Here is a 16,037-nt window from a genome sequence, read left to right as displayed (position 1 = left end):
CTGGGTGCACAGGAAGGAGTGTGGGAAGGGAAAACAGGTGTCAGACATGCTCTGACATACCGAACAAAGTTGGTCTCTAGTGGCTTTGGTCTATGTTGTAACCATTTAATTACTTTTCTTGACTTACAAAAATTCTGTTTCTTCAGCTCTATATGTTGCTTTTAGATGTCCTCTAAGAGAAGTTGATAGAAAAAAACAATATATGTTTTTAATACTGAAGTGATTTAAACAGCCAGAAGTGTTTAATATTTTATAGACAGAGGAAAAAAACTTAAAAGACAAAAGGTCTCCTAAGTAATATAAGCACCGGAACAAATTCTGTAGCAGCTTTGTTTTTTTTTTTCTGTAAAAGTGCAGAATATGGTCCTTTTGATTTTCAGTTGACAAAGCAGTTGTTTTCAAGTTGGAATACAAACACTTGCCACAGGTAAAATAAAATCGTATTTCATCCCTCCTTTTATTTATAATTAAAAAAGCAGCACTTGACTCTCAGTGTGACTCTGTGTGGGACTGTATGGTGTGCGCTGGATGCTTGTCCAATTAGCAGTGGGTAAGCAGCACCCCCAAAGGCAGCCTGGTTAACTGTCCCCTTAATGATGGCAATCCAATGGGCAGATGAGTGAAGCTGGGAAGCAGCTGAGCTAGCTCCGTTAGTTGCATTGTGCAAACGAGAAGAGAGATATCCTAAAATGTCACCAATCATTTATTACAACAGTGATCACGGGCACAGACAAATTAAGAATTCCAATTAGTTTTGAAGCCAGGGTGCCCAGTATTTTCTGTGCAACCCTAAGGTGCAGATTAAAAATCAAGAACCCTGATAAATTGTTGTAATCGATCTATTTGTCTTTGAGAGTGGTCCCCAAGCTTTGCTGGCCCCTAGGCAAACCACTGAGCAAATAAATCATGTAACAGTGGTCAACACCATGCTGGCTTCTTCCCGTCAGCCTCGATGTTAACTTTTTTTTTAATTTTCTGTGACTGGAGCACTGGCAGGGTGCTGTCCGCAAGCCATGGATCTAAAATAGATCTGGCAAGGCTTCGTAGACGTCTGCTGTCTTGCATTAAAAACCTAATGGCCCCAGCTCCCGGCTGCCTGGCTGTGAAACCAGGGGACGTGCAGGGGGTGCTGTGGCACAGGAGAAGGACGGACCCCTCTGAGCAGCTGGGCTTCAGGTCTTAGGTATCCACAGTGACAGTCACCATCCATGTTTCATTCTGGGCTCCTGTTGACTGGTGCTAAACAGACCCTAAATAAGCCATGTGCTATGGTTTATTGTTTTTTATAATAAACCAGTAGATACTACCTTTAAAAATAGGAACATATCTCTACAAATGTCTGTGTATTTAATAATTTGGGATAGTTTGGATACATTCTCCTATCTCCGTGGTCTTCAGCGGCAATTCTGCTTTTATGCTGCTGTGGTGTCGTTGCTAATGTACATCTGGGCATAGTGCATATCCCTGGGAAAAGCCACATTTGCTCTCATCTGCTGCTGACTTCTGTGGGCAGGGAAGGCGCCAGTCCCTTGCAGTACCGAGCCTGGGGAGATATAATGTTGGCTCTTCTGAGAAGGCAAGAGTGCTAATAAATACTTGTGGAAATGCTGTGAGGAGAGAGAATATGAAAATGCAGAAGATGCTTGTACTGAGGCATGAAATACTGACCTTCCCACAGTCTAAAATCATTATATATGATCATGTTTGTGTATATTTCAAATCTTTTTTTCCCTCCTTGGCATCTCAAGTGAGAGTTATGGAAGGCTCCTTAAATTAAGGAGCAGTCCCAGACTGTTACTCAAACAGTTGCATAATGTGTTTGGGGATTAACATGCTGTCAGCTTGATAACTGCTTTGGGGCCTTTGTTATCGAGGAGAAAATAGCCCTAGACAATATTCTAGTCTCTCTGCTATAAAAAGTAACTTTCAGTCTATGTCGCACGCTGCCATGAGAAGGAAATATTCCAGGGACTGATGAAAGCTTCTTCTGGCTTTTAGTCAGTGAGGACAGGTCTAGATTTCAGTCCTGCTGGATTCAGGATCCCAAATAACCTGACTCTAGGAAAACCAGACCACCAATAAAAAGGACGTAGAAAATAAATGGTTTGTGTGCACTGCATTTGATTAAGGTTGCCTTAGTGGAAGACGTTATAAATGTAACCGTGTGCCGTCGTTTTATATTGACTAATGACTTTTTTTTTTATATAACTTTCCATTTGAAGTCGATTAAAAGATCACTTCTTTATTTGTATGTTCTAAAGGAACATGGCAAAGAACTACGGATTGCTGTAAGGAAGGTGAACTGAGGCTCAGCGGAAGCTAACTACTGAGACAAGTGCAATGTGTATGTGAATGTGTATATTTATCAGAAATTATTTTTTTCTACAGATCCCACAAATCAGTTATGCCTCAACTGCACCAGAGTTGAGCGATGACAGGCGCTATGATTTCTTCTCACGTGTGGTTCCTCCAGATTCCTTCCAAGCACAAGCAATGGTGGACATTGTGAAAGCTTTGGGATGGAATTATGTGTCCACTTTGGCATCTGAAGGGAATTATGGAGAAAAAGGAGTCGAGTCCTTCATGCAAATTTCCAGAGAGGCAGGTAGGCAATGCCCACCCTCCCCCCAGAAAACGCTGCAGAAATAATTGATGTTATTTTGTACCAAATGTTATGTTATTTTTCCAGAACATATATCTGATTTTAAAGTTGTTCCAGTTCTTTGCAATGCCTTTGTAATAGCTCCTAGGTGCTCTCATTCCTAAATTGCTTATGGAGTTTTAGAAAGTTTGAAATGTTAGTGGTTTTCAATCATTTCTGGAGAAAATAGAAAACCCTGAGTCTTATCAAGCTTTCAGTATCCCACCGGACAGCATTATATTATGTTGACATGGGTAGAAGACAGATTTTAAAGTGTTCAGCTTTTATCTCTCCACAGCTAGAAATTCTTTGAAGACTGCTTGTTACTAGACATCGACTTGTGTCATACTACTGCTGTTCATGTTTCAGATCGCTGCCTGATTGTGTTTTGCTTTTCTTAAGCATTTCTCTTGACCGATTCAGCTGAGAAAATTCATACATTTTACCTGAAGGCTCACAGATTGCTGGCCTGGGTTAAGGAGGCAAGAAACTCAGCAGCATGGCATGAGGCACATCAGACCTTTGGTGTGATGCATCGTGTGCACCATATTTTTCTCATTGCCTGAATGTTTCATTTAGTAGTGTCCCAAGAAGGACAAAAAAAGTGAAAATAAACATTTTCAGTGTGCTGGAGAACATCACCACGTGTCAGTGAGAGATGTTCCAAGAGGACATAAAAATGCTGCGTCTTGTGCTTCATGAGGCTTATGGTATAGAGTTGAACCATCATAATTTTGTTGACAGAAAACCTACTTTTACAGTTTGTTTTCCTGTTCTGACTCAAAACGTAGAGCAGGCCTGCCTTGAAGGTGTGACTGCTGTGTCAGCGTGCTCATATCCTTGCCTCGGTAACTTTCTCTTCAAGGGAAAGTAGTTTTAAATTTCCCCAGAGATGACAAAACATAGGAGGACTTTGGATGGCACTTCAGGGAATACAGCTATAAATCCACGGTGAGCTAATTTGCAATGCAGAATCATTAACGTTTATAAATTGAAATATTTGAAGTAGGTTCCTGTGCTACTAAGAGAAAATAAGCAGAGGATGTCATTCGGCAGTGGTGATGTATGTAAGGCCCATCTCCAGTAAAGTACACTGATGTACACTAACGTGGTGTGGAGCACTGGAAACCCATTCTCATTTTAAAAGAATAGGATCTATTGTATTCCCTAAAGGAATTTGCAGATGTACCACCCTGTTACCTCCCTGGCATTGCACTGCATAAAAACAGCATAGCCCGAGCCACAATTCACTCAGGATTTCAGAATTCACTAGGCAGGTTGCTGAGTGCCTGCCAGACAGCCACAAAAGGACCAGGACAGGACAGGCTCTCCTCTGGGGCACCCCTGGGAGGTTTCCACTCTCCCTGTGGTTGCAAAGCTGGCACCACGATGACCTGGACTTTGGCAAATTGTCTGCGTGCCCGACAGGGTGATGCGCCAGCGCTGCATCTTCCTCGTAGCATCAGACGAGGGGCAAACAGAGGGGAGGGCCGCACTTGAGAGAGAGAGGGGTTTTGGAGAGGAGAAATGAAATTGTTGCATTATGTTGATACCGCAGGAGGAACCGATATTTGCATAAACTCATCTGTTCGTTTGAATGCATATTTATGTGGTGTTAAAGAAAATGGTTTTTGGATTTAATACCATAGGAAGTGACAAATACCAGTGTTCATTATAATTTAAAATTTACTTTATTTGCAAATATCCACTGTTACAAAATCATATGTGGAATGTGTTCTCTACGTCAAGGACAAAGCTCTAGCTGAATAATACTGTATCACTTTACAGACTTTCTGTAGAATTAAATAATGATAGGAGCTGTTTGTGTAGTCAATACGTAATTCAACGTCCTTCATATAAAGAAAAAAATACAAAACTGAAAGAATAAACTGCTTAAAACAGCTTTGCATGCAGGGTGATATAGGCCATGCCTACAAGATTAAGACATGAAGGTGGATAGTGCATAAACTTTCCTAGTGACACGCAGCCTGTCTCATCTGGAAATGCGAATAATCCCATCCCCATGCTGCCTTCGAGTCGAGACAGCAGCCTTGCCTTCTGAAGGTTGCACTGAATTTGTTTTGTGCTACACAGATAAAGCTAGGTGAAGTTCTAAGTGGATTTAATGCCTGCCAACTTGTTCCCTGTTATTTCAAAGCCCTGAGAAATACAAGAATGTCCTGCTGTATATAAATGCAGAGAGCCCAAACAGGTGATGGGCAGGCCATCAGGTGAGTGCTGTAACACCAGGGGCTGGAAGGAACCTCCCAAGGAAGCAGTGAGCAGCATTGTCCTCATCAGCTGGTGGCTGTGGGGTAGTTGTCAGCTCCTCCCTCGATCTGGCTATCCAAAAACATCAGAGTGGCCAGGGGCTGGGTCTGTGGGAGCAGCTCTCCCTTCCCCTAGTGACAGCAAGGAAATGGGGCAGAGAGCTGGTGGTGGCCACACTGCTGCCATGCCCGGGGAGTTAACGCTGTGCTTGGGGTGCTGACCAATGCTTCTGCTAGTTACAGAACTCGTGCTAGAAGTGATAAAAATGCAGCAACAGCAGCAGGAAGTTTTTGCATAGCCAGAAGATGCAATCCTCCTGACAGTCAGGGAGGCGGTGGGCTGCCTGCTCTTACTGTATGTGTGGAGTGCCCTGTGGGAAGGTGGGGGGGAAAGGAGAGGTGTTCCAGTTCAAAGTCATGGCTTTCACCTCATTTTCCAGTTAGCTAAGAGATGCAGTATTCATCAGGAAGAGTTGTGTGATGTTTAGAGCATTGTCCGTCTAGTTTTCTGCTTAGCTTTCGGTCCCATTTGGGATTTGGATGCTGGGTGTATTACAGCTTCCTGCTCGAATCAGCTGCCAAAGCCCATGAAAGGCTTTGCAGAAACACCATGGCTGTGTGCAGACAGACTTGCTGCTGCTCCACAACCCAGGAACCTGGTATGAAAGCAGATAGCCCAGTGAAGCAGTGGCAGGACAAACCCTACAGCCTGGTGAAAGCAGGCAACACATGATGTGCTTGTTCAGCCCCGGCTGCATTATGCTTCCTGGGCCAGGACATGGAGTTACGGTGCTGGCTGCCTGCAGCTGGCGGTCTGGGGGCTTTGCTGGTGTGAATGCTGCCAGTGGTGACCCTGTCTTTGGGAGCAGAGCGGGAGCAGTGGCACCACAGAGGTCGGTGGGGGGGCACTTCCCAGTGCCACGGCCACTTTGCACCATCCTCGTCTGCCAGGGCCAGCAGCAGCCCTGGAGCCGAGGTAATTAGTCAAAGCCTGAGACGTGCTGGCAGTAAGCAGTCATCGTTAGTTCTCAGACGGTTGCCTTGGATCTCATAATCAGTGTATTTTGGCAGAAAAAAGATTTAGTCCATAGGTACCAACGCGCTTACTATCTTTGGCCTCAAATCTGTAGCAGGCTAATTATCCTAAATTCAGTGTTTCATCCAGACTTGTTTCTGATTCAGCCAAGATCTTAGGAATTGCAAGGATGAGTAGAAAGCATTATCCATGCTCAGTTTTTAAATATGCTCTAGTATATAATGGCTTTGCTTGATCCTAGGAGTTAATAATTCTTCACAAAGTGACTTTTATTATGAGTACTTCAAGCGAGTTTGAATATGTCATCGTGGCAGGAGATGAAGATTTGAAACATGCTCTGCAGTCTGTGGGATTAATAAATTAGGGAATGCTCTAATTACAGAAAATCTAAAGGACAATTTCGGATTATTAATGAAACTACTGAACACTCGAATTTCAAAGATTAATTTATCTTTGATTTTTTTTTAAGATTAATCTGTACCAGAAGGTTAATTGCTATCTGTAAAAAATATATATATTGAAGTCGTTAGCAAAGACCACTTGAATGCCTCCTCACAGATAAATGAAAGATCTAGTATACATTTATTCATCTTTTCCTCTCCCAAAATTGCCCATTTTGACAGATGAGTACCCTGGCTGCTGCTTTTGTGGAGCTGTTGGTGCTCAGCCTGCGGTCCAAGCAGAAGCGAGGATCTGCACAGCCAAGCTTCCCGTGCTGTTACCTCGCTCTTCTGCCTTTCCATAGCTCAGCTGTCCAAAGTGCCACCAGAAATAGGTATTTCCCTCAGCGAGGCTGCTTCTGAGCAGAGTTCAGGTTGTTTGCAGCCTGGACTTGTATCATACAGAGCAGCCTGTCCATAAGGGTGTGCCTTGCCTTAATCTGCAAGCTGAGATCAGTCTCCATGTTCTTGTTCTCAGCCATTTCTAAGGTCTGGCAAAGGAAAATTCTGGAAAAGCACGTCTTCTTTCTACGTGTACTAAAGACGCGGGGAAAAAAGATTAAAGCTCCTGTGCCAGAGGGCTGATACGATTATTTTATGTACTGAAGTTTCTACCACCAACATTTAGTTGTGGTGTCACATTTGTTAAAAGGCTATCATCACCTTGACAGAACAAAAAGGCAGAATGAACTTCAAGCCACTCTCACGTAGGAAGCACAATACTTGCAACAGTCTATTTATCTTCTTTTCCATTTTCTTTCTTTTTCGAGGACTGTTTTGAAATATTCATGTCTGTAATTCCTCTGTTTCTATGATCCTCGAGTGCTTCTGTTACGTAAGGTTGGGAACATCTGCATGCGGCAGGGATGGCTGAGATGCACAAGCTGCAGGGGCTGAATTAGGAACAGAATAAACATCAAAAACACTCATTACCAGGGCAAAGAAGGGACCCCTGAAATTTTGAATCCTTAACCTTAATAATTAGCTGTTGTTTATTATTATTATTATTATTATTTCTTTTTCCCAGCAGTATTTATCCTGAAAAGTATTTATTGAAAAGTATTTATTTTCCGTCATTCGATTTAAACATGAATTTCTTTTTTTTTTTTCCAGCTTTATATTTGGTAGTAGAAACCATGCTTGCACACATGTGTACCTATATGAGAGATTGTACTGTCACCTAACAGATTTGAAATGTCAGTCCACCTAAATAGATGAACCATTCTGTGTGTATGTGCCATTATTATCTGTGCATTAAATGGCATGGGAGTGAACACAGTTAAAAGCCAAAAATTGCGATATCATCCTCAGTGATTCACACAGCATTTTTTTAGGCTCCTGTAAATCTGTTCAACTGCCTACTATGATCCTGAATCTGTAGTTTTGTAATGGAACTTAATTTTTATGCTTTCTTTGAGAATCCCATTAGCACAAATTATTGCTGGATAGCATGAGAGGGTTAAATCGGTGCTGTGAGGGAGTAGTACAAACAGACAGTTTCTGAGAAGGGAAAGGAGACTATTTTGTCTGTCTCAAATAGAGTACTGATTACTATCACCAAGTAGAAACTCACGATTTTTATCATTTTACATTTTGACGTTAGTGAAATCTCTCCTTTTTTTCTTGATCCATTGAAGCACTTCCGAATGCCTTTAGAATACATATTGCAAGGAGCAGTTGCTTCACCACCCAAAAAAACACAAGGATTGAAGGAGCCCAAAAATGAGAAAGGAAGGTCAAAGGAGTTAGTGATGTCACGCTCTTGTCCTGTTGGGATTGTGGGACTGAAATCCCTGGCCTGTTAACGCCAGGACAGCACCATCCCAGCAGCAGCTCTGTGACGGGGGTGCTGTGGCTGCTGCAGCAGGTACACAGCTGGGGGTTAACAGTGACACTGCACACTGTCCTGTGGGTGCCCCATCACAGCATCCACAACGTCTGAAATGTATGATTTGTGATTTCTTCATGATAGCTATCAGGGTCCAGCTTCTCACAGTCACTGTTCCAATGTTCCTTTGCCTGACTCACTGCTTCGAAAGCAGCGGGCTGAGGTGTTCTGTCCACCACAGTGACTACGTATTTAGCTGAAGGAACAGTGCTTTGCCAACTGCACTCATTGAATCTCTCTCAGCTAGAAGCACAGGGGCAGAAACCTTTTGTTGTAGTGTTTCAGCCAGAGCAAAGGGTTGAGCTGAGGTGTTGGCAAACGTGTCTATGAATCCGAAGTGCAGTCCACAAGCCATCCGAAGAAGGCAGATGTTCTCAGGGCAGTGCTTGGTGTGTGGATGTGGTGCTGTCATCCAGGGACAAGCATCTTCCAGCAGGGCCACAGCCCCCAGTGCTGAGGGGGGAGTTTATTTGGTGCGTTTGCCTTTGGTTATGTTAAATGATTATTCTTTGCAATGGGAGTGGCGTTTATTCATTTTCTAGTGAGCCTGGATCAAATACAGTGAAGATAAATATATAAACCACTAACAAATGCTTTCCATTTTTCTTTCTATTTTTTCAAGCATTCATGCATCTGTCTTGTTTGGTGTTCAGTGACGTTACGTTAAATATGAAAACTGTTACTTTCCTTCCTATGTTTTGTCAAGTCACAAATGTTTTGGCATTTCAGAAAAAAGTTGAGAAATTTCTAATGTTGCACCAACTCATGTTGCGTGCTGCAGTCTGTCGGGTTTAATAGGTTGGATACTACAAGTGTTATCTTTAAGGTCCCTTCCAATCCAAGCTATTCCGTGATTTTTTGTATTCTGTCCTGTACTGGTGGTAAGACGGGTGGCAACATCATTACCAAGATCTTGTGGTTTTTAGAGGTGTGAAAGCAACAGTAGCGCTATTTCTAGAGTATACAGCATTTTCATATGAAATCTTGTCAGATTAATGAAAGCACTAAAACTCCCAGTTGTTTCAGAAACTAGTGAAAATGCCTTGTATCTCCTTGGCTGCCAGTTTAACTTCCATGAACAGAGGTTTGCTTCATTTCTTGCCAACAGAAATATTACAAATAATTTACAGAAGGATTTTCTTTTAACTGTAACTGATCTAGTAGAAGATGCACTGGACTTTATCCTCTCGGGGGTTTTGGATTACAGTTCGAGTTTAATAGTATCCTGATAGTGGGAAAGAATAAGCAGCATGCACAGCAAAGCGTACTTCTGCAAAGTGAATCTGCTGCTGTTGCATGCTTTGGGCTGTGCTGCTGTCTTTTCTGAGTAGCTGCTGTGAGAAGTGATGTCATTTAGAGGAGGGAACAGGTGATGTTTTTAAGGTGGTGATTGGCCTTCTGGCTTCACTCTGATATTGGCTGAAACACCTCAGTTGTCTGATTTAGATGCCGAGAAACCCTCTGGACCCCTGGTTATCAAAACTTTGTGAACTCAACCTTCATCTCTTTAGCAGCGCATCTTCCTACCTGAGACGCAGCAGATTTCCTGAGATAGTTGGCTCCGTTCCCTGTGTAGAAGTGAAGAGTGGTGAGATCTGAATTGCCTTTTGGAAGCATCTATTTCTCTCTACTGGCTACACAGGGAATACTGGCACCAAGTAGAAGCATGAGATTAAATAATTTGTATTAAAAAGTAATCCAAGCATCGGTGTGTATATATATATATATATATATGATATGTGTTTTCTCCTATCTTTTGTCATCACTCAGAAATAAATACATCGTATAGATTTATAAGGTTCTTACGATCTTGTTCAGGAAGGTCCTGAAGCTGATGGGAATTTGGAGCACATGGTTTCAATACCTAAAAATACTGCAGCATCAGGTACCTGTCTGCCCAAATAGTGTTATAATTCTGAGATGAAACTAGCAGGGGTCTGAGTAATTCTTCTTTCTCAAATAGGCTCATGTAAAATCAATAAAATAGAGTTTGGGGAGAAGGAAGGAGATAAATATGACACTATGATTACCTTAGTGTCTGCTTATGTGAAATTTGAGACCGGTTCCATGCTGATACATGCAGAAACTTGCATTCTGTCCTCTTAAATGATCTCACACAGCTGGTTTCTTGGCTAAGAAGAATTTAACTATTATTGGATAGCTGTAACAGGCTGTTGTCACAGTTACAGCATAAGTCACTTTAATGATAAATATCTGCCTTTTCATGGCATTTATTGAACATTTGGAGATTGCTTTTCAAGGAACAGAATAAAATTGAAATGGGCAAGTCTTGTTACTAAAGAAATAACTGTCAGCATCCTTTAAAAATGTTACCCCAAATTTAATAAAACATTGCTTTTGCGGTTCTGAAGTGTATCTTGTGGATCAGATAAAAGTAAGCGATCGGTTAAGTCTTTGTTATTGTAAAGCAGAGAAATACATCATTGAGAGATGCATTGATTTCATAGAACCATAGAATTCCAGATCATAGAATTCACAGGATCATAGATCATAGATTCTGTTCCTGAGTTGGAAGGGATCCTCAAGGATTAATGAGTCCAACTCCTGGGTCCCTAAAGGACTACCCCAAAATCAGACCCATGCATCTGAAAGCATTGTCCAAATGCTTCTTGAAGTAAAGTAAAGTTAGACAGCCTCAGGGAATGCTCCTGTATTTCGCAATGTGTGGCCCCCATGATACTGCAGTGACAAAGTTGCTTTGGTGCGGATTCATTAAGTTATTCACCCCAATTCGTTTTTCTTTTATTTGTTCTTTGGAAGGTGGCCTGCATCTCAAGGGAAGTATGTTCCCCTTGGTAAAGACAGCAGTGTGAAGCAGAAACAGAGAAGCAACAGCCTTCATGTTCTGCATCCGTCTTCTGCTGGGAAGAGTAGAAATTTGCAACAACAGCAACAAAGGTGGTAGAGCCATTAGGAGAAGGGAGAAAAAGTATGTTAATGAGCATTAAGAAGCTTGAGGAGAAAGTCATACTGAGGTTCAAAAGCTGATGTTTTGGGGATGAGTGGTAGTGGGGCAAAAGAAGATTTTGGATATACTGAGCAATAAGAGGAAGGAAGGAGTCTGTGGAAACAGCAGGACAGGTGTAACTATTAGGAGAAGGAGAGATGAAAAGCCATAAAATGAAAGTTGATAGAAGCGGCTGGGGCTGGAAAGATTGAGTCACAGCAAGAAAAAAATTCTATGAATAAGGAAGACTTGCCACAGAGAGTGGGCTAGAAAATTATATTTATTTCACAAAAGAAAAAATTAACAATTTCAGAAGCAGTACTGACTTTGATTCAGAAAACTTAAAACTTCTTGAGGATGAGATTTAAAAAAAGGACTTTGGGACTTTCGAAAGAATTTTATTGCTGGAGGACAGTGAAACCAGGCTTCCTAGATGATCGCATCCGAGTGCCTTTGCTCTTCACTGCGCCTTTTTTCAGCCTCCCAGCCTACCCAGGGGGAGAACCAGGAACTGCGAAGCCTGGCTCTGTTTCACCTCCGCCTCCGGTGCCTATTCCAATGTGTGGTGTGAAGTGTCTTGTCAGTTTTCCTGAAGGAATAAAATGAATTTCACAAACACCTTCTGCAGAGGCAGCCCCCGCTGTCATTTTGACTTTCCCCATGGAAAATAGAAATATTATGATTACACTAAGATTTTCTCATGGGACATGTCTTGTTTTGCAAAGTAGGATAAATTTGTTGGAACATCTTTTTGGACCAGTTCTAAATGCAGCTCTGCATCTGAAAGGTAATATATAATCTAATGCAGCAAGTTACTCCAGTTTCTGTCATTGAAATCCCGCATCCCAGGAGGAAATACAAAATATTGCCTCGTCTTGTACCTTCCATACTTCACAGTCCCTTTTCACTTCGTGCTAATGCAAAGAACAGCTTTCATAGCCATGGGGGAGTAGCAGCACATAAATAATTCTAAGATGCATCTTCCATCATGCAGCCTCCCCTGCATTCTTCATTCCTTACCCTTCCTCAGACAACAGAGGATGACAAACGGCCTGAACCCTTTGCACTCTGGGAAGATGGCACTCATGCAATGCTAGGGATATCATGGGCAGGCGAGAAATACTCTCTGGCCTGGCTCTGAAGCCATCTAAACCTTCCTTAGGCCAGCCTCCTGGTGCTGAAGAAAGATCAAGAGAAAAAAAGCTGGTATATGTACTCCATTTGGCAAAAGCACAGCAGGTACGTCATAAATTGTGATCAATGAAAAACTCTTTTCTTACATGTTCTTAGGGAATTTATTTAGCAAGACAGTGTTTGAAATACCTGGACTAGTTGTTGTAGTACAGGGTTCCATATTCAACAAGATATTTTAGCTGAGAACATGCAGTGCTGCATTTTGAGTGGTTTACACATGTAGTCAGGACTGTGAAGATACAGATGTGTAGCAGCCTGTTGTTTCCTTTCCCTTTGGAGTTCCAATAGCCATGTTTTCAGTCCGTAAGGGATCAGAAGGCTGTCTAACTTTTCTTTCATAGTAGAGACTGTTGGCATTGTTGTAACACTTTACCAACCTTTTTTTTTTAATTATTATTATTATTATTTTTTTTATTATTTAAACCAAAACCTCATGCTGACAATACTGCTCCCTCTTCCAGAGCTGGCCCTGTGTGGTGTGATGCTGCGGGTGTTTCAGGCAGCAGCACCCTGTCTGACACAACAGCAGCAAACTGCTCTCTGCAAATCATGGTGCTTTGTGCTCCCTGCTCACATCATTAACAACAATGAAGACTTAGGGTGTGTTTCATTGTGTAAACTTGGAGACGAAACAGGCTAAACTTTGGGTAAGAAATAGGCAACTCAAACATGCAGAGTTTCATTGTATGAAATTTGAATCAGATCTCGTGCTAGCATTGAATGCTGCAGTGCATATTGAGCTGTCTCCTTACTAATGATAAATGCAACAGTTTGCTAGGTTGCTGTTTGTCTGGAAGAGCACAGGTATGACAGAGACCAGGCATTTGTATTCAGGATTTGTTTATAAAATAAAATGTTCTGCTTAAGGTTAGACATGCATGTTGTCTCTGCAGTCTGCTCAGTGTGCATCACTTGCTGGAAAAGCTGGTGCAGTCCAGGTCCCTTAGGGGCCGCAGCTCCTCTTCTGAGCAAGCAAAGGGAGGCTGATGGGGGACTTAAATGCGCTGATGGAGCCGCTCAGAGCGGGTCATGCTGCTGCACTGCTGTGCATGGGGCTGGGAGCAATCCTGATCTGATTTCCAAGGGGAAAATGTTCTTGGGCTTTGGTGCTGGTGTGTCCTGATGCTGCTTTGTGAAGGCAAGAGCCGTGTTCTGGTGATGATGCAATGTGAGGAACAGACACCACAACGAGAGAGCCAGGAGGTGCCAGCCCAGCTGCCAGGGTGCTCGGTGGTGCTCCTGCAGAGCTGGGGCGGGTGGCACCACACAGACCCTGGGGACATGGGGAGACACGGGACCTTTAGCAGTGTCTGTGCAGAACAAAACACGCTGCTGGTGCGGGCTCAGCTCGTGGGATGGGAGCTCGCTTCAGCCCTGCTCGTTGTCCTGGTGCCAGCATGTCCCTGCTAATGGCCTGGCTCTGATGCTGTAAGGGAAGTGGCTGTCTGGAAGAATAATTGGTGTTTTCAGGTCGCTGCCCTGCAATAGACTTTATCCAGACGCAAGAAGTCTGGAAGTTGCTATCTCAGGCTGCAATCAAGAAAATGTTATCTTTAAGCATTGGTTAAAGAGAAATTATGATTTAATTCCCTGAATGTATTTTGTTTCTCTCATGATTTCACTAATCCATATGTCTAATTGCCCTTTAATTAACTCTCATCTTGTATCTGTGTTTTGTCCTTTTCTAGCCTAATATTTATTTTTCCTTAGGTCTCTGTTCTCTCTTTGTAAGTACCCCCAGGGCTGTCCTTTGGCCCTGAGGTGCTCTGCTGCTGCAGGAGCTGCCCAAGGACATGGCTGAAACTTGAGCAGAGAGGTGGCCGTGCCCTGCCCAGCTCAGCATCTCGGCAGCCCTCTGCCCTCTCTGCTGCTCCTGCATCAGCCCAGAGGGCCAGTAGATCTCATCATCCTAGCTTTGCTCTCAAACAGTCTCCCCTACCTAAGCCCCTGCACTGTGGCATCAGTGGTACAACTACATTGGCTAAAAGGCCTTTACAAACCAAGCATGACTGAGCCAACATACTCTGAAAACTTGGCAGTAGTTAGTTATCGTTATTTCTAATGATCAGCATCAACAGGCCCACATTGAGCTGTGTCGATCAGATGTTTGTAGAAGAGATGCCTTCAGGTGGAGATCTGCATCGGCAATCAGGAAATCAACTGAGCTTGTAGTGCAGAAATCCAAAATAGAGTAGCTTTCCTGCTTAAAAAATGAAGGATTTCACTTACATGACCATGTTTTAGGAAGACTGCAGGATGAAGATGTTAAACAGCAGGAAGCTTTTTTTAGCAGATTCTCACTGACTTCATTACTGTTTATATATTTCTTTTAAAACCAATTTTATACCCAGGCAAAAGAAAGTCTAGACAGATTGTCTAAAAACTTCTGCTAGCTATAATTAAGATTATACGGCTGGTATATCACTGGTGGGTAACATGTAGACTGGTTAAGAAATGACCTTCATTTCTGCAGCATATGCCTTTTGCCAAGTTTGCTTTTATTATTCTTTGTGATTGCTTTTTTCATATCTGACTATTGCAATGTCAGAAACAAATCCCACTTGAAATCTTGTATTTGGACATCTGAATCTATATAAAGGAACTGGAGCACCTTGATTTTTTCCAAAGTACTGAGCTTTCGTGGTTTCCATTAAAATTGATTGGAGATGCAATTGCTCTGTATGCACAGAAATCAATCCAGCCTGGAACAGTTGTCTCCACGCTTTGGCCTCGGCATTCATGTAAGGTAGGAGATTGACAGCCCTGAAAGCTGAAGCTCTGGAGCTGTAGTGCAGCAACCTGGTGATGTGTCTTATCAGAGACAAAATCCCAGAAGGAGTCATGCTCCTGGAGAGTAACACTATTCACTTTGATAAATAACTCATCTCTGTTCTGAGCCTGCTGCTTTATAAAAGAAGAACATTTATGTGGAGTTTGGGATGAGATGTGCTTTGTTTGGACATTGGTTTATTAAAATTGGTCTTATTCCGCCAGCTCAAACTGAGTGATAAGAACAGAGTCCTGTTTACCTCAAGCAGGATGAATTTGAACTCGGATATTCCCAGTTTCTATTACCTCTTAGCGATTCCCTGAATGAGTTCATTTCTCCATTGTTATGCATATTCATAACAGCCAGAACTCATCTCAAACCTCCAATTGCTGTAATCAAATAACTCTTATTTATTAACATCAGGAGGGAAGACAGAGAAGCAGCATCACAAAGTCGCAGCCACTGCATGGAGTACACAAGCTGTTCCTTGGAATAAACATCTTTTGAAAAAATCTCTACAGAAGCTCTCAGCCAGTATAGCCCCTCTCTAGATTCTTCACACTTAGGTGCCCTATAATGCCACCACCCTGCAAGATGCACTAAAAAAGCAATTAGCACTTTTGAGTGCTTTGCAAAATTTTATTAGTCTTCTGCCTCTTGAGGCTCTGGCAAATAATGCTGTTTTACTCGAGATTTCTTTGATGCTTTTTTTTTTTTTTTTTTTTTTTTCATCAGTCTTCTCCAAGAACAAATACGTGAGATGAAGTTCCAGTGCAAGTCAGCCCAGCAATTTACAATCCTATTTCTTGAGAACTTCAAAACTCATTAAA

At 42.4% G+C, this 16,037-nt stretch overlaps 1 protein-coding gene across 2 annotated transcripts in view; it reads left to right on the top strand.

Moving 5' to 3' along the window:
- GRM7 (glutamate metabotropic receptor 7) overlaps window positions 1-16,037 on the top strand; it is a gene marked incomplete at its 3' end in the record, with an annotated part of 262,405 nt that overhangs the window by 84,965 nt on the left and 161,403 nt on the right. For both annotated transcript variants that reach the window (XM_082767793.1, XM_082767792.1), the window contains exon 2: window positions 2,389-2,605. In XM_082767793.1, coding sequence (XP_082623919.1) covers window positions 2,389-2,605 — 217 coding nt within the window. The remainder of the gene's footprint in view (window positions 1-2,388; window positions 2,606-16,037) is intronic.

Source organism: Aythya marila (genome assembly GCF_965140915.1).
Source record: "Aythya marila genome assembly, chromosome: 10".
Taxonomy (NCBI): domain Eukaryota; kingdom Metazoa; phylum Chordata; class Aves; order Anseriformes; family Anatidae; genus Aythya; species Aythya marila.
The sequence above is the reverse complement of the archived record's forward strand: the minus strand, read 5'-3'. Positions and strand labels throughout refer to the sequence as shown.